Below are 23,460 nucleotides of genomic sequence, written 5' to 3'. Positions count from 1 at the left end.
CACGCTTGTGTGTCGCTGCGCATGATCAACAAAATTGTACATGCTTACAAATTGTAAAAAAACAATAAAATTAACTCTGAGGTATTACAACCTAATATCAAACAAGAAATCTTGAGAAAAAGTTACCGTGTCTATCAAATCCAACAAGTGCAAAATCATTGATGTTAGTTAAACTATATATTGGACCGGCCTAAATTCAAGATATTGTAACAATTCAATCAGTACAACAAGTTATTGATGCTTTAGGGGGAAATCGAACTTAAAACTTTGATGTAGGGTAAATGATGTTAACCACTTGAGCTATAAGCCCTTGGAACCACTCTTATCTCTCAATTTCTTCTAGGGTTTCTACTGGTGGTTAGATGAGATATTACTTTTGCTTTATTGGTTTTTATTGTTCATATGAATATATATATGGGGGTCGGATCCATGACACTAGATTTTAATTGTTCATATGGGCTATAAGTCATAGTTAAAATTTTCAGATTTTAATTTTTAATGTATATTTGTTTAAATACTTAAAAGAAAATTAGGGCATGTTTGGTATTTGATTTAGATCCAATGTTTTTAACTCAAAAACAAGTTTTGAGTCATAAATTTAAGTTTTTGTTTGGTATTTGATTTGAATATAATTCTCAAAACCACAACTCAAAAATATTTGAAAACAAAGCTTATTTGTTGAAAACACAAAAAGTGTTTTTTTAGACTTGTTTTTTCCGGGATTCACCACTCCCCTTTGTCTCTATCTCTCTGTCTCTACACCATTCACTCCCGTCTCTCTCTCTCTCTCTCTCTCTCTCTCTCTCTCTCTCTCTTTCCTCTCTCTCTCTTAACCCCTCTCTCTTTCTCGATACTCTCTTCTCTTTTGCCTCTTCAATCTCTTCCCACTTGCATCCACCACTCTCCTTCTCTCTCTCTCTCTCTACACCACTCACTCCTGTCTCTCTCTCTTTCTTACCCCTCTCTCTCGATACCCTCTTCTCTATTGCCTCTTCAATCTCTTCCCACTTGCATCCACCATAGCCACCACCTTTATCCTTCTTCCTCTGGCCGAGATAAATCGATTGTAACAAATAGCTATTGATTTTGAAGGTTGTTGGATCTCAGATTTGAATCACCGACGTGACCAGCCTCGGTGTGTCAATGCGAGTTTGGAGGAAGGAGTCGGTAAATAGCAAAATGGGTTGCCAGGGAAGGGAGGGATGCAGTGGTCGGGAAATCGGTCTGGCCTGGGTGTTTGATTTTTCCTGTTTTGAATTAGTTTTGAGAAATTGCATACCAAACAAAGTTTTGAATTTAAAATTTTTAAATCAAAACATGTGTTTTAAAAAAAAAATCAAAATTTTGAATTCCATTCTCAAGTTAGATAGCAAACAGGCCCTTAATTGCCATGACAACCATTAAAAGTGGGCTAATCTAATGGTCTAAAATTTGTGTCAATTCTTGTGTAAAAAACATGGTGCCACAGATCCGCTCCCTATATATATATATACACTCTTTTTCAAGAGAGAGTCTCGTCTAGAACCTAGAACTGATCATGATAACATTCTTCTCAAGCACTATCATCTGATTCTACATACGTCAAGAAGCAAAATACACATCCAAAAACACATGCAGATACAAATAATTGCATATAATATAGGTTAATCAGGAAATCCTGACTGCATCCACACACATGCAATACGATACATTCCATCATAGAGTAGTGTAAAACAAACCCAAATACGTTAATATAGACTGAAAACGAAATAGTTATCAATGATTAAAAATTTAAAATAGACCTGTTAGTGCATCATGGCTGAATTTGTACAATTCAACTTCGTTAATAATATGCAGATGTAGCGGTAGATGTAGAATCTAAGAATACACAGTTTCTGAATATACCTCTTTCATTTCATTCAATGTTTATTAAATTACAATGGTACTTCAGTATACATATAAGCAATATACTACTCTCACAATTACAATTATGCCCTTGTCTAATCTACCAATTTACAAAAGGATTATAACAAACATCTAACTAACTTGATGACTCAATACTTGACTCTTTACACCCTCTTAAGTTGAACTTGGATGCATCCAAAGGTCCAAGAGAAAGCTTGGATTGCAAGTACAAGAACCTGGATTTAGACAAAGATTTAGTATGAATATCAGCTAATTGGTCCTAAGTGCACACATATTCGACTTTGAGAAGATTAGCCAGCACCAACTCTCGAATATAATGATAATCAAGTTCAACATGCTTGGTTCGAGCATAAGAAAACTGGATTTGAGGCAAGTGAAATTGCAGAAATATTATCACACCAGATATGAGGAACTCGAGGAAGATGAAAACCAATATCCTTGAACACTTTACATATCCAAGTTATTACGGCTGCTGTGCGAGTTAACGATCTGTACTCTGCTTCAGTGGAAGAGCGAGAAACAATTAGTTGCTTCTTAGCACTCCAGCTAATAAGATTGGATCTCAAAAATATACAATACCCACTAGTAGATCGTCTATCAAATATACAACCAGCCCAATCAATGTCAGAGTAAGCACTGAGATGAATATCACCTTTCTTGAACCACAAACCATGACTCACTATGCTTTAAGGAACCTGAGAATTCGTTTGGCTGTTTGGAGATGTGATTTTTGTGGAGCATGCATAAATTAACAGACCTGATTTACTGCAAAAGACAAACCAAGTCGTGCTTAAGTCAAGTATTGCAACACTCCTACAATTGACTGAGATGAATGATACATGGTTTAGCACCTTTCATATGTATCTTTTGAAGCAAGTCAAGAAGGTACTTGCTTTGATGTAAAAAGATGCCTTCAGAAGATCTTTGAACCTCAAGACCTAAGAAATAATGTAAGGGTCCTAAATCCTTCACATGAAAGACAATACCTAATTTCTAAATAAATTGTTGACAAGCTAAAGGATTAAGACTTGTGACAAGTATGTCATCGACATACACCAATACAATAACAAGAACATGTGATTTGATCATAAACAAAGAAGCATTAGATTGTGACTGATGGAATCCCAAAGACTGGATAACAGCAAATAGTTTGTCAAACCAGGCCCTAGAGGCTTGTTTCAAGTCATACAAGGATTTTCGAAGTTTTCAGACATGATTAGGGTAGTTGGGATCACTGAAACCTAGTGGTTATTGCATATAGACATCTTCTCGAAGATCCTTATGTAAAAAAACATTACTGATGTCCAATTGGTTGAGGAACCAATTGTATTGAGCTGCTAGAGAGAGAAGAATTTGAATTGTGACTAGCTTTGCTATTGGACTAAATATTTCCCTATAGTCCAAACTAGCTTGCTGATGAAAGCCTTTGGCAACAAGCTGAGCTTTATATCGATCAATAGTCCCATATGGATGCTTCTTAACTCGAAAAATCCACTTACAACTAACAATATTTTGATGAGGTTGAAAATTTACTAGAGACCAGGTACCTGTGAACTGTAAGGCATTGTACTTATCCTTTATAGCAGACCTCTAATGAGCATGTTTCGAAGCCTGAAGATAAGTGGTAGGGACAAAATCAACAGTTTCAGGCAAATGATGTTTGGTAGTTGAGTAGGCATTAGGTTTAGATATTCCAACCTTAGACCGTGTGATCATATAAATATTAGTTGCTGCAGGTAATTGAGATACTATAGGTTGAGAAACTGTAGGTGGTGTAGAAGAAATATTAGCATCCAAAGTGGCAGGTTATGAAACTGAAGATATAGGGAGAACAGACTGTGGAACTGGGGCATTAGTGGCATGAGGTATAGTAAATTGCAGAGTAACATTGGGGTTCACTTGTGAAGAGCCATTAGAAGAACTTGGTGTAACAGTAGAGGTAGGTGATAAAGAATGAAATGTAAAATTAGTCTCATCAAATAACATATGCCTTAAGATGTAAATTCTCTATGTAACTAGATCAAGACACCAATACCCTTTGTGTTGAAGGCTATACCCTAAAAATACACAGTGTTTACTCTTACCGTCCAACTTGGATGTAGTATAAGGCTTGAGCCAAGGAAAACATCCACAACCAAAAATTTTGAGCCGAGAGTAACCTGGAGGTGTACGAAAAAGAAGTTCCCAAGGAGATTGCAATAAGTCACCAATGGGAAGCCTATTAATCAGATAAGTAGCAGTGGGAAATGCTTCAACCCAAACCACATGAGGGACTTTAGATGCAACCAATAGTGTTCTTCCAGTTTCAAACAAGTGACAGTGCTTCCTTTCAACACATCCATTTTGCTTAGGAGTATGAAGGCAACTAAATTGTTGCAAAATGCCATAAAGTTTAAGAAAATTCTGAAACCGATGACTAGTAAACTCACCCCCTGAATCAAAGCGAACAATTTTTATTTTATTACCAAAAATGTTTTCTACATAAGTCTTGTACTCCACAAATGTTGAAAATACAAAAGACTTAGACTTTAGAGGAAAATACCAGATATGCTTGTTGTAATCATCAACAATAAGCAAGTAATACCTATAGCCACTTACTGAAACAACAGGAGATGGCCCCCCATACATCACAATGCAACAATTCAAGACTTCTAGTAGACACAGAGTGAGGAGCAGCAAATGAAAGCTTGTGATTCTTTGCGATAGTACAATCATTGTAGAAGAAGTCCATATAGGGTTTGCCTTGGACAACAACCTTATTTGTAGATAGAACTTTATGAAAAATAACAGAAGAGGGATGACCAAGCCTGTTGTGCCAGATTTTAACATTGGCAAGAGTACTTACTAGTGCAGCATGAGTAAAAGGAGTAGTTTTGCAAAAGGAAGATGAACTTTGAAGAGGAAAGAATCCATCTTTAACTTGTCTCCGCAAAAGCGTTCTCCCCGTAAAACGATCATTGACAGAGGATCCATGAATGCCAAGAGTTAATGAGCAATCATTATTGTTGATAAATTGATAGGCGGAAAGTAGACTATGTTGCATTTGGGGCACATGAAGAACATTTTGCAATTTAAAGGAATAAGCAGGAGTATGCAAAATAGAAATGCCAACATGATCTATAGATAGACCTTTACCATCTCCAATGTACACCTTGTCTTCACCATGGTAGGGAGTATGAGACCATATATTAGATATATCATTGGTAATATGGGATGTAGCACTCGAGTCAATGAGCCAAGAAGTTGATGGCTTGGCAGTGTAATGGGCACATATAGCAGCAAGTTTAGCCTAAGAAACCTTGCCTAAGATATCTGGATTCATTCGATTGAAGCAATCAATAGCTTCATGGTTGGTAGACCCACATATTTGACAAGGAGTTTTGTGACCAGAAGAAAAAGAACCACGATGGAATCCAGAGTTATAATTGCCACAATTATAACCTTGAAAACCTCGATTATTACCACGATTGTGCCTGCCTCGATTAGAATTATACCGAAATGAGTGTTGAAGTGGCTGAGTGCCATGATTTTGAGTAGCAAGAGCTTGTGGTGGTGTAGGAAGTAGTTGCAATTGGATTTACACAGAGAACTGTTGAAAAGGCTCAGAAGATGTGGTTTTCTTGCGACGCGCCATGGATAACTCCTTAGTAAGTAACAAGCCATGTAATTCATCCAAGGAAGTGGACGAAAGATGAAGCAAGATTGAATTAGTGAATGATTCAAATTCATTAGGGAGGCCTGCAAGAGTTGCTGCAATAAGATCGCGATCAATAATAGATGCTCCAGCAGCAGTGAGAGAATTATAGATTTTCTTGATTTGCTGAAGGTAATTGGACATTGACTGAGAGCCTTTCTGAATATTCTGAAGTCGCAAACACAATTGATGAATATGCCTATCCGAGACACCACCAAATCGTTGCTCAAGTTTGAGCCAGAGATCACGAGCAGATGAGACACCAATAGGAACAGAATGACTTCCTCAGAGTGAGTCGAATTGAACCAGATGAGCATATTTTGGTCCTTCTCATATCAGTGCTCAAAGGCAGGATTATCCAGCAGAAAGAGCGATGGACAAGGCTTAATGCCATCAACTTTACCAAGGAGCTTGTAACGACGAAGGATCGGTGCAAATAAAGCACGCCATGATAAATAATTTGATCGCTGGAGCATGATCCGAACATGCTTCCGATATTTTGGATTGTGAGAGAAGCATAGGATTGAGAGAAATTAGGGTTTGAAGGAGAAAAATTAGGGTTTAGAGCATGCACCGACTCAATCGGAGAAGAGGGTTCAGACGGAGACACCATCAAGATTCAAGATTAACAAGCCAGAAATTTGAATCGTAGTATAACAAGTACTCAATCAACACACCGGAGAAGAAGATCAGAGAGGAGCGGAAGATTAGAGAAGAAGGATTCAGCAGGATCAAAGAAGCCATGAGGCGGTTGGCGATGGTACCATGTAGAATCTAAGAATACACAGTTTCAGAATATAACTCTTTCATTTCATTCAATGTTTATTAAATTACAATGGTGCTTCAGTATATATATAAAAGCAATATACTACTCTCACAATTACAGTATGCCCTTGTTTAATCTACCAATTTACAAAAGGATTGTAACAAACATCTAACTAACTTGATGACTCAATACTTGACTCTTTAGTAGATTCGCGATTTTCCACCTCAAGTAGTAAGCCACAAGTTCTTCATCCAAGGGTTTGAAACAATACCCCGACAGGATTGAGTTGAAGAAAGAATCATAGTTGCCGTTGTGTCCGTCGTGGAGATCACTGCCATTGTTGGTCAAAAGAACAGCTCTGCTACTTCTTATGTTATGATTATTATTCTCCATTGTTTGTTAGAGGGATGCTCCGGTTTTGATGCTCTTGGGACTCATTGGAAACGTAGTTGAAACTTAAAGATATTGTTAACAACTAAAAATATGTATAAAATAAAAGAAATTAAATAAAACAAACTTAAAGTAGAGTTTGAGTTGGATTTGTTCACTATTTTTCTGTAGCCGGTGATATTATCATTAATCTTAAATTGAGTCGACCTTGATAATTCTTTTGGATAATCACGATTATCCCTTATTCTTATTGATTAATAATTATTATTTATTTTTATTTTGGCAGTATTTTCACGTGGTGCAATTTCACCAGTCAAAAAGTCAAGAAAAAGAAGTAAAAAACCATCTACCCGGAAAGAAATTAAGCAGTATGGACAAAATTTTAACTTTGAAAAATCTTATGCAGCCTTTTTTCTTTTTTTGGGAAAATGGGTTTCTTTATTACTAAAACACAACATAATTACATAACAAAGGCCCAAATACATAAACCACAAAAGCAAAAGAAGGACCTCCGTTGTAACCCAATAGCCCAAAACAGAAGCACACAAACAAACCCTAACGGCTTTCTCCATGCGCCGTAGCCGAAAACGCCGCAACAGCACAACGAGCACGAGTCTCCACAGCCAACACCTGCCAGGAGCCCAGCCAAATGGCACCTAAGAGATGGAAAGAAAATAAAGTTCGTCCTCCGTCAGATAGCAAACCGTAGATCGCAACCACCAAGTTATAGAAACCGAAGAAGCTTGTGGGATTTCCACAAGCAACACTGCCAAAGAAGGCAAACAGGGAGAAGGTGGTGGTGTGACCACCCGAGCGGGTGAAGACACCGGAACTCTACCCACCTTCTCGGTGAAAGGCCGCAACAGATCGCAGGTAAAAATGGTTGCAGATAGGAGCGAAGAGGGAATCCATGGAAGACAAACGAACATGCAAAAGAAGGTATGGTTGGGGGGGGGGGGGACATGCAGATGGGTGGGTGGGTGGATGGGGAGATGTTGATTGGTTGAAGGGGAAAAGAAATCAGATCTGAGGGCTGGAAAGCTCAGTGGCAAGTAGGGGTGGAAAAGCAAGAAAAACAAGGAGGAAACTGGGATAACCACCAAAGAACCAAAAAGGAGAGGCTGCCACGGACCCTACCGGTGGCTAGAGGAGGAAATTGAGGTTCTTTGCTACTCTCACGCACGGGGAGAAAAACTCTCACTCACGGAGAGGAAGACTTTCACTTACGGAGAGAAGTCACTACACACTTTAATCTCATGCAGTTTTTGCATGGGTTGAGACTTAGAAGAAATCTCACATGGGTAAAACCTCGTTTTAGCTCCTTGGAAAATAAATTTTTAATGTGGCACGATTCGAATCGAAAAAGAATGACTACCGGTGAAAGATCAGATGTATATTATTTTTACATTACGATACAAAACTATTGATGACATATGTATAATTTAGTAAGTGACCTTTTACCACAGTGGTGGAAAGATGTTGAGCATTTGCATGATGGCGTGGGTTCAAATCCCGTCGGTGATTAATCTAACAAAATCTATCGTTTGATAGAAAAAAAAAGAAAAAAACTCATGCATAATTTAGTGTAGAATAAATGAACTTAGGCAGAAATTTTAGGTAACGTCTTTCATGGATCGCTCTTTTATGTCATGAAATCCTAGAGCATGATGAGAATGATGAGCAAGATTGCACTCTAAGGAATAAAGTATAATTAAACTGTTTTATATGATAATTTTTTTTTTGTTTTTCTTTAATTTTACTTATTTTAGTTATTATGGTTTTTTATGAAAACATATTTTAGAAAATAAAAAACTTATTAACCATCTATAGTCCCGCTACGCTAAGTGGTTTTTTTTTTTTAAATCCTAATGGAAGAAGAGCAATTTTGGGATTATAAAAACTTCATCTTTTTGTACTCTCTTTATATATATAGATATAGCACACTTATAAATAATACCTCATTGATAAGAGACTTGTAACTCAGCTAGTTGTTCGATTTTTACTTTTTCAATATCGCTTATATAAAAAACGATATCCCCACAAAAAAGTATAATTGAAGTAAGAAAACTAGTAGAGCAGGATTTAGACATTTACTAGTAGAGTATCAAAATTATTTCCCAACATGATACCAAAAATTCTTCAAATGCACATAGAAAAATCACTTGCATTGATAGGTAAAACCTAAACAAAATAAACAGTGGCATAACAATCACTAAGCGAAGACTTCCCAACTTAATCTCTAACCCCAATAACTAAACACGATTGGGAACAAAATTGTGCTTTTAAAAATTCCAGCTTTCCGATGACACAGAAGCACGTCGCATAGCCTTTGGACATCAAATATTTTCTAGCCTCCATCATATCCGTTTACACCCTACAGTAAGTTGCTGGCTCCCTTCTTCAACATAATTCATAAGGTATTCACTCACGGCATATTGCAGTTCGGAAGATGTCGATTACAATAGAATTTTCACTGTCATTAGGACTGTAACGGATGTGAAGTCCGTAATGAAGCAATTGAACTGTTGCACAAACTTTCTTAGTCTTTAGACAGACTACCTTAGAAGCTTATCTCACGTCTTTCAGCGAAAAACTTCCCCGTTACTGCCAGGTCTGGAAGCAAGGCAAGCCAAACTGCAGTGTCAGCCCCTGCTTCAACTGAAATATTCCCAGCATAACCTGTCATAGCAGTCTTCACCCAACCTGGGCAGTAACAGTTGATATAAATTTTCTGGCCTTCTGGTCTGTCGGATAGCATCTTTGCCATCAGCCTGGTGTAAGTGTTGACTGCAAGTTTTGATACCGAGTAGTCAGTGAACGTTTTAGGCCACCCCCCGGATTCCCAAGTGCCATCTTGTACTTGTTGTAGAAAACTGGAAACTGTTTGATCAATCAGTTCCTCAGTGATTGTGTCCAAATTGCTAAATTTCTCTCTCAAACACACATCTTCAATTTTCTGTCAAGAAAAAAAATGATTAGATCGATAGCAAAGCTGTGCAAGTGCATAAGGTCGGGGAAAGATGAACAAGTTTCGTTAAGCTTCTGATATATTCTCAAAAGATATATAGCATCAAATGATATCATGCAATGGAGATTCCCAGCACGCTAATGATATCCCTCAGGGAGAAATCAGAGTTGATTAGAAAACCCGACGGCAGCTGGAAATCTAGCAAGCCTCTCAGAGATGCTTCATCTAGCAGCTAGACACTTACTTTCCTGACCTGTTCCGGCACCAAATCCACCTCATATCATTCACCCATGGTTTCTCAACACTGTTCCTCAATCCAGCAGCATAACCTGGGCGAACTATGATGCCTCCTAGGAATTTGATGCCATTGGGTCAAACATAAAGGCAGGTTCTCAAACTTCTGGTCAAATTTTGGTCAAAGGGGTAACACTCTGCTAGCACTCAGATGAGCACAAACCCTCTTCTTAGCTTCTATAACCTAAATTGGTTATTTTGAAATCCATCAAGTTTTGGCCTTTTAGAAAACACAACTTATTTCTTTTCAAGCATGCAACCAAAGATAACTGCCCCATGAAAAGTAGCGATCTAGCTCATCCCTGAGCACAACATTCTCCAATTTCCCTACCCGCAACATTCATGGACATACATAAAAAGGATGAATTTTTTATGAATACAAAATAAAAGATGAAAGAAACCAAGTTACTTACACTCCGCTTGCCATTTATTCTACCCAATCTTGAGCTCACATTAACAATACGAGCTCCAGCAGCTGAAGGTTTCATCAAGGGGATCATTGCTTGAATCATATTTTTGGTGCCATAATAATTTGTAGTAATAACCTGAGAGGCATACTCGACAGTATTATCAAAACCCTGATTGAAATTAACAGCTGCATTATTTATCTGCAAGATTGAAAGGGGAGCAAAATAATTGCATAAAATTAGAACCCATATGGAAAATGGCAAAGTACAGCTGGGAATGGAATGAAACAGTTTATCTTCAAAGCCCAAAATCTGATCAACTCACCAGAATATCCAACCCACCATAGTTTTGTTTCAACCAGTCACAAAACTCGGTGATGGACGCGGTGTCTAACACATCGAGCTGGTGACAAAACACATTGAAACCACCTTCTTGGAAGACCTTAGCCGCTTCAAGCCCCACACTGTGATCTCTGGATGTGAGTATAACAGTTACCCCTTGTGCCGCAAGCTGCTTCGAAATCTCAAACCCAATCCCCCTGTTACCCCCAGTCACCACCGCAACGGTCTCTGCTGACCACCACCTATACAGTCACACACATGTATGCCCAAATACACAAATCACAATTGGGTTGATCGTTTTGTTGTTCTTAATTCATGAACATGAAGAAATTGCAAAACTAACAAAGATCACAACAGCTAGAGGCTAAATTAAGATCATGCATTCCACCATGCACAAAATCACAAATGTGTTTTCTTTTTCTTTCTTTTTTTTTTGTGTATGTTCAATTCACAAACATGAAGAAATTGCAAAACTTGCAAAAATCATAAACATTCAATGCACAAATAACAAATCACAACTGGTTTTTTTGGTCAGTTCTGTTTTCAATTACGAACACGAAAAAATTGCAAAAATAACAAAGATAACAACAGCTAGAGTCATCATTTTTTACTCTATCAGAAATGGAAATGTGAGGAAAATTAAACGAGCAAGGTAAGAGCAAACCAACCTCTGGTGATCGGAATAAGGAATGGTTCTGAGGAGGGAGATTTCTTGAAGTCTCTTTTCTTTTCTTTCTTTGGCTCTTTCAGATTTTTCCATGTCTGCTCTGCGCTCTGCGTCTTGAGAGAGAGAGAGAGAGAGAGAGAGAGAGAGAGAGATAGAGAGAGAGATAGAGAGAGATAGAGAGTGAGAGAGCGTATGTTTTGGTTAGTTTAGCGTCGTTGGAACAGTTTTATCACAGCCGCCGCGGCTCTAGGAGCGACAGGACTCCGTCATTTGCCACGTTGTTGGTTTTGGTCAAGTGCCTGGCCGTTGTTCCTTCGTCAAAACTCCCGCCATAATTTCGGATCCTTTCTCTCCTCCTAACCATTGCTTCCCATGCAATGGACTTCCAGAACTTGCGATGTGTTGGCCCGACCCAAAGGCTTACAGCCGGATCGGGTTGCGTTGGGCCGACTTGATTTTAATACAATACAATACAATACTTACCTCGTTCCTTTTTCCTTTGACGTAACATTATTTTATAGTTAGCAAAAAAGATTTTTTTTAAAGGTATGTTTAGATAAATTTATTTAACTTAAAAATCGTTTAGTCATTAAAATGTGTCGAATAAATTGACAGTTCTGGTAACATCTAGCATTCTCATGATAAATGGTTAATATGTTTTTTTATTCATATGGATGACTAAACAGCCTAGAATGAATTTTTCTAAAAATAATTTTTAGATGATGATAACGAGAATGTCAGTTTTGATTATGATTGTTATACAATGGTAAATTAAAAAGGGGAGATAATGTGGGGTGCTTAAGAGACGTCAGATTTAATTATGAAATTGGTTTAAAATTACTTTGTACAAAAATTTACAATTAAAAAGTGTATTCAGTCAGTATGTCATTAGTATTCGGTTAGTATCTTGTCATTGTTGGATATCTCGACAGTATTATCATATGTCATCACTACTTGCTCAATATGTCGTCAGTTTTAGCGATTGAGTTGTTTTATGGAAGTAGCATTTTGAGATTCAGAATCCTCTTTTCTGTCAAGGGAGGGGCCACTAGGGTACCAGAGTGGTCACGGGCCCATCCTCCCATCCTGATTACAGTGTAAGAAATTTACCGGTAGTTCTAAGCCTACAGTTGTTGTGAAACATGAGGAAGAAGATAAATTGTCCTCATAAAGAAGTTGACTCCAACCACATTGTTATCTTCAAATTCTAACAATTTTGTTGTTTTGTATTTGTAGTTTAATGAAACGAGGAGTTTGTAAACCAGGGTTCTAAAACAAATTTTAATATTATTTCTAAAGCAACCTAATCATATATTATTTGTAGACTTCCTTTTTGCCCTCTTCTATCAAACTAGGCAAACCTGAATAATTTTGTATGTTCTTTTTATTTTTTATATTTTTTTAGTAGTTACCCTCCTCTCTGCCTCCTATTAAGTTGTATTGTGCAATTCTTTTGATTCTCTCTATTGAATTTAATGGGTCTTTTAGTTTTGTGAAAATTACTTCAATTACTCATGTTATAAGTTAAAAAAAAAAATCCATGCGTTTATGAAAGGCCCTCACTCACATAAAATTCTGACTCTGTCATTATTCTTTTGTCACCCATCCCACCATCCCTTCCTCCATCGCCTCCTCCATTCGACATTGCATTTGCAAAATCATAGTCAAACTTACTAGCACAATAATTTCCCAACTTTTATATCCATGAGTTGTCATCGCTTCCGATCGATCCCATTTCCAAACTCCATATGAGTGACTAAGAGGCTGTTTGATAACACATTTGCTTCTAGTTTTTAATTCTAATTTTTTTTTTCATTTTCTCTGAAACTTGTTTGGTAGCTATTTTCAGTATAAACCAAAACTTAAACATTGAAAGTCAAATTTTAAAAGGGAAATTTTATTTGAACCCATATAACCTCTTTCTACACCCAACTTACTCTCTACATCTATATTATTTTTAATTAAAGGTTTAATATCTTTTTAAACCCAAATTTACTACCTAAACTACCCACATAAACCCAATTCAAAATATATATTTATCTTTACACCCATTCCTTACCAATTTTCTTGGTGAACTTGGACTTCGCAAGCTTCTTGATCACCATACTTTGGGGGTTTGCTATTAGAAGATGATAGATCAGAAGAAAGAATAAAACATAAGCTCATGATCAAACAAAAATATGAACTATATCAAACAGAACTAGTCTACCATAATGTCATACCTTGAGACCCTTTCTATCTACATTTTTCTGGACCTCTTCAAGCATTGTGATCCCACCAGTATCGATGCTTCCAACAGCTGTAATTTGATTTTAATTTTAGCATTAGACTCGTAGTAAAGCTTAGTGGCAGATATCGTAAAGGTTTAATTTATGACCGTTGCAGATTGATCACTTATTGCCAATATCTATTATAACATAGTGTAAGCTTGTTTCTCCCATTTTATCTTGCATTCCTTCTCATGTACCACTTTGAGATCATGTGAACCAGATTTTGAGCATAGATTAAATATCTATCTCGCTGACTACTTTGTTTTCATATATCGATATCTAACTTGTATTTTATTACCTTTCCCTTAAATAGTTTGCATTAGGAAAAGTAGATATTGGTGCATCAATTTGAAGAATAAGAACTCGTGGAATATTATTCACAACGTATGGTCAATGCTTCTACAAATCGAAGATGGGGTCTCATCACCGGACAACGAGGATACTTGACTTCTCCTTTCCTCACCACGGCATTCAAGGTCATGGCTCCTCTGTTTGTTGTTTATCCAATGCATTTGGCTTCTATTGGAATCGTTCTTTTGTCAAGTTTGAAGATTAAGCTGTACTTCCTCAAGATGAAATAGATATTGAGCTTTATATGCTCGGAAAGTTCTGGATGTCTAGTTTATGAAGAATTTTATGGTTCTTGACTTTCGATTTTTCTAAAAGATGTTATTGCTATTTTTTTGTGCGGACAACTCATAATGAAGATTTCTTGCGAATAAATGGCTTAGATAAATGTTGATTAATTGCGTGATGAAAGTAGGATAAACATTGCGTGATAGTAGAATTCGATTATTTGGGATGTGGGTTTATTGATAAATTTTGGTTTTATTGTTAATTTCATCTTGTATTTGGTGGTAATTATGCACTAGGGTAAAAAAACTATTCACAATTAAAATTTAAGTTGGGTGTAGAAAGAGGTTATATGGGTTTAAATAAACTTTCTCATTTTAAAAACTCAAGAAACTAACTTTCATTTTTTGATTTTCGATTTTCAGTTTTCAAACGAAAGATGTTACCAAACGAGTTTTCAATTGAAAACCAAATAATTACCAAACAACCCTAAACTGAAACAGACCTCTTTAAAATTTTAAACTATCATGCCTACAATCCCTTCGAGATTAGATCGACTTTTCTAACATTTTGCCAAGAAATTATAAACATGTGGTAATTGACTAGTTTTGTAATCAAAACTCAAAAGATAACCGCAGCTAGCTAGCTCACTGTTGGGTTGTAATTTGTGAATGGGTTGTTTTCACGCATTGTACCATAGAGTCAATATCGATATTAAACCTTTTGATCAATCATAAGGCTATGAACATTTGAAGAATTATTAATTCTAAGAACTAATTACATGATCAATTCATAGATGTAGATTTCGTACTTATATGAATCCTCAGAGATAATGTGTTTGTGGGTCAATTTTCTGTATATTGATTGTCTCCGTAATGAGTTTTTTATATTGCAATTTACAGAACTAATATCTAAAGACCATTTAATTACAGCTGCTAATATTCACTTAACAACATTTACTGTGAGTAGCAACTAATGTTGACTATATATCAATGTTGTTGACAGATAGCAACTATTGTTGAAATCTGCTATATACATATATTGTTTGAATCTTTAACAGCAGCTCTTTTTGACATTAAAATCTTACTATCAAAATGGAAAAACTTGGACAAAAAGAAAAAATTGACTTTGAAAAAATCTTTCTTGTTCACCAAACCATCGTAATGAATCGAATATTGAATAATACGCAGTCGATCCCACCGTACGTAACTCCGGCAATCCTTCACCCCTCATTATAGCGGCTTTGAGTACGACTTGCAATCTTTTACTCCGATAGGTTTGAATGTTTGATTAAGGATGGGCAATGGTTATGACGGACGGGTAACTGCGGTTAATTTATCCATAACCGTTTATGCTCATACCCGCATAACCATTTACCCGTTGGGTAATTGCCTAAACGGTTATACCCATACCCATAACCGTTTATAAACGGTTAACCATACCCATAACCACATACCCATTTAACCGTAACAGTTTAATACCCGTTTACCCATTTATCCTTTTTAACCCGTTTATCTTTTTTTTTTACCATTACCCCTTTTTCACCCGTCTACATGTTTTTTAACAACTTGAAAATTAAAAAAAAATTGTCATTTTTTTTTACAATTAAACACCATTATAGGTACATTTATCATACATTTCCATATTTTAATTTTTTAAGTCCTTATATCATTCCAATAATTGAAATAATAGTTTACGGACGATATTTTTAACTATTACCAATGAAGGTAAATATAATATTTGCTAAGTATTATTTGGTTACACAAATTGTTTAGAAGACATTTCTGTCAAAGCATTTCTTTCAATTTCACGATTACCCGCAAGGAATTTAAATTAATTTGACTAATTCCTTGATGATGAGAATCATCATTCCTGTAGTAGTGTTATTGAGAGAAGGACCGATGAATTCCTTGCTAATTTATTGGGTGCGAAGTATTGTTAGATCGAGAACATGGTTTGTGTTAGTTTTACATATATAAAATAAATGGGTAAACAATTACCCGTTTATAATCGCGGTTAATACCCATAACCGCCCATTTAAATTTCGCGGGTAAACGGTTATACCCATAACGGTTTATTTATCTACACGGTTACCTATAACCGTAACCGTTTAATTTAAATGGACGGTAACCACGGTTATCCATAACCAATGGATATTTGCCCATCCCTATGTTTGATCCAAATTGAATAAACTTAAGATGAGACTAAATGCAGTCATACTTTCTTAGGTAGTTCCCTTAATTAGCATCATCATGGCTGAGGGCTGACTACTAATCTAGACCCTTATACCATTATTTGGCTTGTGCAGGAAGAAATTAACCCATCTGTCCAATTCCTGAAGTGGCAGTAAAGGCGGCGATAAGCCTCCATGGAATGGTCTAAGATTGCCCGTAAGTTCAATTCCTGGGGTGGGATGACCGAGGACAAGTAAACCGTACACATTGATAAAATAGTTGAATATCAGAGTACGCAACAAACATGACTAACAAAAATAATAGAAATATTATTAAACAAATGAGAATGCCGGAAAGGCTACAAAAAAACCTAAGAGACTACATTGTGAATAACTTATTATTCTATAAAGTTACAAAGTATCATATATATAGAAAACTAACTTAATCCTAATAGACAAGGAAATAAAATCCTAATACTAACGGGCTAAGCCCAAAATACCAAACATTAAAATAAATCTAAATAATAATATTTTCCAACAACCCCGTCAAACTCATGACGGTACACGACATGGGTTTGCCAAAGTAGACGTGGATGCATGATTCCAAATTCCAGTGCCGATGCCGATGCAAGACTCCAAATTCCAATGCCAATGCGCCAATGCCGATGCCAATGTCAATGCCAATGCGCCAATGCCGATGCCAATGTCAATGCCAATACCAATACCAATGCCAATATCAATACCAATACCAATGCCAATATCAATACCAATACCAATACCAATATCAAAATCAATACCAACTTCCAAACAAACAATAAAAAAAAAAATCCAACCAAACATACCATATTTCTTTCTGCCCATGTGGGTCTTCAAACAAAAAACCAACGTTTTTTGTCTTTATTCTTTTCTACCTTTTTTTTCCTATTTTTTTTCCTTCAAACATCACGTCTTCTTTCTTTTTTTTTCTTCTTTTTTTCTTATTCCTTTTTCTCTGCCCTTCTTCAATTCATGCAAAAACAGCACACGTGCAGATACGAAACAGATGCAGGTTTACAGGACTTCAAGGGAAAACGTGAAACAGCACGAGCGGTGATGCATATCAGGTACCGATGCAATTTCGAACGGTAGCAGAGGACGATGACATGACGCAGCAAACTGATTTTTTTTTTTAAACTAATATCAAACAAACAACATGGATACCTATCAAGAACAGATTAAATCCCGAAAGATCTAATCTGCTCTGATACCAAGTTGAACATCAGAGTACGCAACGAATAAGACTAACAAGAATAATAAAAATATTATTAAACAAACGAGAATGCCAGAACGGCTACAAAAAAACCTAAGAGAGCCCATGCCAATGCGCTAATGCCGATAACAACAACAACAACAACAACAACAACAAAGCCTTTTCCCACTAAGTGGGGTCGGCTATATGAATCCTAGAACGCCATTGCGCTCGGTTTTGTGTCATGTCCTCCGTTAGATCCAAGTACTCTAAGTCTTTTCTTAGAGTCTCTTCCAAAGTTTTCCTAGGTCTTCCTCTACCCCTTCGGCCCTGAACCTCTGTCCCGTAGTCACATCTTCGAATCGGAGCGTCAGTAGGCCTTCTTTGCACATGTCCAAATCACCGGAACCGATTTTCTCTCATCTTTCCTTCAATTTCGGCTACTCCTACTTTACCTCGGATATCCTCATTCCCAATCTTATCCTTTCTCGTGTGCCCACACATCCCACGAAGCAGTCTCTTCCTCTACCCCTTCCGCCTATGTTTTACATGGCCGGTCCCAAGCCCGGATAAAGGAGGAGGGGGAGGGCGTCAGGTAGTCGACAGCCGGCACTCCATGATCACGTCGAATCCTTATGAAAATGAATCCAGAACAATGCGCTAATGCCGATACCAATACTAATACCAATACCAATACCAATGCCGATGCCAATGCGAATGCGAATATCAATATCAATACCAATATCAAAATCAATACCAACTTCCAAACAAACAATAAAAAAAAAAAATCCAACCAAACATACCATATTTCTTTCTGCCCGTGTGGGTCTTCAAACAAAAACCCAACATTTTTTGTCTTTATTCTTTTCTACCTTTTTTTCCCCTTTATTTTTTTCCTATTTTTTTTCCTTCAAACATCACGTTTTCTTTCTTTCTTTTTTCTTATTCCTTTTTCTCTGCCCTTCTTCAATTCATGCAAAAACAACACACGTGCAGATACGAAACAAATGCAGGTTTACAGGACTTCAAGGGAAAACGTGAAACAACACGAGCGGTGATGTAGATTAGGTGCCGATGCAATTTCGAACGGTAGCAAAGGACGATTGACATGACGCAGCAAACTGATTTTTTTTTTTTTTTTCAAAACTAATATCAAACAAACAACATGGATACCTATCAAGAACAGATTAAATCCCGAAAGATCCAACCTGCTCTGATACCAAGTTGAATATCAGAGTGCGCAATGAATAAGAGTAACAAGAATAATAAAAATATTATTAAACAAACGAGAATGCCTGAACGGCTACAAAAAAACCTAAGAGACTACATTGTGAATAACTTATTATTCTATAGAGTTACAAAGTACCATATATATAGAAAACTAACATAACCCTAATAGGCAAGGAAATGAAACCCTAATACTAAAGGGCTAAGCCCAAAATACCAAACATTAAAATAAATCTAAATAATAATATTTTCCAACAAAAACATGTCAATTCCAGATTCCAGGCAATTTCTCAAGTTTTATTTTCTTCATTTGTGTCTGACATACTTACAAATAAGTATATATATAGGATAGGATGGATAGGTAATGGATTCATATCTAACACGGTGCTCATCTTCAACTCATACTCTTTCGGTGGTTGAGTGCTTCCTCTTCCAGCAACATCCATTTCGGAGTACTCTCTCTACTTTTATCCTTTTTATTTTCATCATTCTTTCAATTCTTATGGGGTTTGTAGATTCAATCAAGGTGGAAAAGAGTTTATAACAATTACATTGTCTTGGTTTTTTATTTTTTGAGGTGTTTTACTTATATCTTTTCTTATATCCACAATGTTACTCCAGACAAACAAAACTGATCGAATATATTAGAACGTATAAAAAAAAATATATTAGAACGTATGTAATTATATCTGTAATTATATCTGAAATCCGCCTATATTAGAACGTATGTAAATGAGGGAATAATTTCCCTCACCACTCTATTTATAACCGTTGAATGAATTTAAATTTTGAGATCTGTGTAGTAGATAAATACAAATCTCAAAATTTAAACTCGTTCAATAGTAATATGTAGGGTAGTGAGCATTACCATCACTTGAGGGTGGTGAGAAAAAATGTACCCATGTAAATGATGAGATCGGTTTTTTGTGTTTATAGTCCCTGTATCTATTTGGAAATCTTTTCCCCCATTCAGAAAGCCCTTCAAACTTGTTTTTTAGCTATACTTTTTTGTTTCTTGCGTGTTTTGAATTTGTGATGAATGTAAACATTAATGTCGTCATACATGTTATTTTATTATCTTACGCTTCGTAATATTATTTTGTAATTTCTGATAGTTTATAAATTGATTAATTGACATTAAAAATAAGAGATGAATAATACTTTCTTTATTCATAATTAAGTGAAAAGTTCTCAAATCTCGCTAATATGGTATTATTTTAGCATACAAAAGTCATAATTTGAGTCATTTATCATTGTTTAAAGATATTTCTAGAAAAATTCATTTGAGTTAGAGTTTCTTTAGTTATTTATATGAATAAAAGAAATCAATAGTTTACCACAAGAATGCTACTTTGTTATTAGAACCATTGATTTTTTTTGACATATATGGATGACAATGGTATCTAAATTGAATGATTTTTTAGAGATGGTCTAAAATTCTAATGAAAAGAATAAACGGTTTCGTTTATGTATTTATACAATGAAATGATATCACGTTCGTGAAGGAAGACCTTTCTCTTATAAGTATTATCCGTAAGAGATTTCATGAGCTTTTTGTGCGAGTATTTTTTCTAAGAGATTACTACTTCATTATTAGCAGGAAAATGGCACGCTGTTTTCAAGGTTGGGTATTTTTGTTAGCCGCGCTAGTATTGGCATTAAGCACTCCATGTTCACATGCACATCTGAAACACAAGAAATTTAAGACCAAGACTGGCGTCTACCTCTCCCCTAAGTTTGTATTGGAACCAGGATTAAGTTCCAGCAAATACTTTTACAACGTTCACTTCCCAAAAGGTCACATTGCCCTAAAGAGTTTCAATGCTGAAGTAATTGATGAAGAAGGGAATTCCAGTCCTCTTCATGAAGTCTACCTCCATCACTGGATTGTTGAAAGATATTATGCTCGGATAGGTTACGTGGAGCCAGAGCAGCAGCTTCCCCTGCAGCTCTCGGAATCGGATGTTATATGGTTGAGGAACAGTGGGATGTGCCAGAATGGTGCTCTTGGACAATATTTCGGACTCGGATCCGAAACACGAAAAACAGCCACAGACGTTCCAGGTCATTATGGAATCGAAGTTGGGGATGGTAAAGGGGTTCCTGATGGGTTTGAGGAGAGATGGATGCTCAATGTGCATGCAATTGATACTAGAGGAGTGGAAGATGACCTAGGGTGCACGGAGTGCAGGTGTGATATGTATAACGTGTCCAGGGATCAAAGTGGCCAGCCTCTGCCGGCTGGGTACACCGGGGGTTTGACATGTTGCCCTGACGGTGCAAAGTGCAGACTGAAACAAGGGTTTGATGGTGAAAAGAAAAACCACTACTTGAGATATACTGTGAAGTGGGTTGACTGGTCTGAGTCTGTTGTGCCTGTCAAGGTTTATATCCTTGATGTCACTGATAGAATGAATCATTCAGCGCCTACTGGAGCTAAACACAATTGCCTGGTAATTAATTAATTAATGAACTTAATTTTGTACTGTATGGCATTAACATTCTCTTATCAAACACTGTCTGTCTCTATACAGTTTATGTTGCCAAACTTATCTAAAAATTGACGTAACATACAATGTAAGACTTAGGGGTGGTTTGGGAGTGAGGTGCTTAAAAAAAAAGCACCCATGAAAAAAAGCTGTGAGGGTTTTAGGTGTTTGGTAAACTGAAAAAAAAAAGGCTTATTTTGGAAGTTGCTGTGAGAATAAGCTGAAATCAATGGAAAAAGCTGAAGCTGCTATTTGCAACTTTGGAAAACTAGCTTTTTTTTCAAAACACACAGAGCTACAATACTCCTTTAATGAAAATACCCACTATCAGACTGTTTTTTTTTTCCAAAAACACTTTTACAAAAAAGTTTACCAAACACTCTGCTGATTTATTTCACAGCCGCTTATTCTCACAGCACAGCCGCTTATTCTCACAACAACTTTTTTTCAAAGCCTGTACCAAACCAGCCCTTAGTTATGTTGATTACTAATTTGTTGCTAACATGCATGTGTGGTTCATCCAGTTTGACGACATACGTCTTTTGATTCTTTATATATCTTTCTTTTGTGCAGGTCGAATATGATGTTGAAAAATCTTGCAATGCCACTAATGGGTGCTTAGACAACAAATGGGCAAAGATTACAATGCCAACTGGTGGTCATGTCATCTATGGTGTAGCCCATCAGCACAGGGGGGGGCTTGGTTCAACACTGCATGGAGAGGTGCTTTTTTTCTTCCACTCCAAGTAATTTAATTGGTTGTTACTCAAATTAATAATTATACACTGTCGTAGTGTCATTAACTAACTGATTAACTAATGTTCTTGTTAATTAATTGTAATCGTTTTAATTTAGGATGGAAGGGTTTTGTGTTCGTCAACACCAATTTATGGAAAAGGAAAAGAAGCGGGAAATGAGGCTGGTTATATCGTTGGAATGACCACTTGTTACCCTTGGCCGGGCTCAGTCAAGATAAAAGATGGGGAGACACTGACTGTAGTTTCTAATTACGAGAGCACTCAGCTGCACAGCGGAGTTATGGGTCTCTTCTACATTTTGGTAGCAGAAACACTTTGAGTAAAATAAGCTGCTGGTTATGGGTCTCTTCTACATTTTGGTAGCAGAAACACTTTGAGTAAAATAAGCTACTGTTATCAAATTAAATAAACATCTGTAAGATCATATTCATCTGTTTGGTGAATGTGTGATGAAGTAATAAAGCTCCAGTCAACTTAATAAATTTGAAGATTTGCATAAATATTCTGGTGTTTGTTCACGAAATGATCGTCACTATATGTAAAGTTGAAAGCAAGATATCAGTTAAGCACCATCATTTAAGGATTAACTCATGCATTTATACATTCCTGCAAAGGGTAATGTTAGGGTGACAAAATTTGTAAACAAAAGTTGCAAACTAAATTATGTGTCACAAATAAGAAATAAGCACCTTAATAAACACTTAAGTTATAATCAAATCATCAACTTTTTGTCATTTAGTTTACAAAATTAGTCTTCCTAGCATTACTCTTCTCACAAATTATGAAATTTAAACAAGCATCAATAACATTTTTACAATATAATAATTACCTAAACCCTAATATTATTCTTCACATAGTTATATAGCTAACAAAAAATGTACCCACGTAATTACAAATATATTTTAAAAAATGAATACGCGTAATTAGCATGGGTATATTCAGCAAACATATGTGTACAAATTAAATTAAAAAATATGGGTACATATTCAAATTTGTTGTAGGCATAATTTATTGAACAATTATGAAGGTCAGGGAGAGGGAGGTGCGGCACATAGAGAGAGAAGAGAGAGATGTATAATTGTGAGGTGTGTTTTATTCTACCTCATTGTGCCTTTATTTATAGTAGTAGGGAAGGTTAATTCCTTACCCTTTTAGGATTACAACTTTAACAGGATATTAATTAACTACTAAAGGGAATATTCAAAGATATCCCTAGATACACTAGGATTTACACAATTACATTCCTAATCTAATAGGACTGCAACACTCCCTATTGAGTGTGTAAATACTCAAGTAAATAACGCATCAG

General features: G+C 36.2%; 2 protein-coding genes across 3 annotated transcripts; one reads left to right on the top strand and one right to left on the bottom strand.

Moving 5' to 3' along the window:
* Positions 1–8,890: 8,890 nt before the first annotated feature.
* LOC103454871 ((+)-neomenthol dehydrogenase) lies at positions 8,891–11,636 on the bottom strand. The gene is made up of 4 exons (XM_008394463.3): positions 11,435–11,636; positions 10,750–11,008; positions 10,431–10,625; positions 8,891–9,711 (listed from the first exon to the last, which is right to left on the bottom strand). The coding sequence occupies exons 1-4, from the start codon at positions 11,524–11,526 to the stop codon at positions 9,316–9,318; spliced, it is 942 nt and encodes a 313-aa protein (XP_008392685.1). The 5' UTR covers positions 11,527–11,636; the 3' UTR covers positions 8,891–9,315.
* A 7,650-nt stretch (positions 11,637–19,286) lies between these two features.
* LOC103454938 (uncharacterized) lies at positions 19,287–22,633 on the top strand. Of its 2 annotated transcripts, none has more exons than XM_070811556.1 (4): positions 19,287–19,356; positions 20,505–21,357; positions 21,967–22,116; positions 22,249–22,633. In XM_070811556.1, the coding sequence occupies exons 2-4, from the start codon at positions 20,509–20,511 to the stop codon at positions 22,468–22,470; spliced, it is 1,221 nt and encodes a 406-aa protein (XP_070667657.1). In that variant the 5' UTR covers positions 19,287–19,356; positions 20,505–20,508; the 3' UTR covers positions 22,471–22,633. The 2 variants fall into 2 exon arrangements, with proteins under 2 accessions (XP_070667657.1, XP_070667656.1); XM_070811555.1 differs by having other exon boundaries at positions 20,502–21,357.
* Positions 22,634–23,460: the final 827 nt, after the last annotated feature.

This window comes from Malus domestica, chromosome 14, assembly GCF_042453785.1.
Source record: "Malus domestica chromosome 14, GDT2T_hap1".
Classification (NCBI taxonomy): Eukaryota; Viridiplantae; Streptophyta; class Magnoliopsida; order Rosales; family Rosaceae; genus Malus; species Malus domestica.
This window is presented reverse-complemented; position numbering and strand designations above follow the sequence as displayed.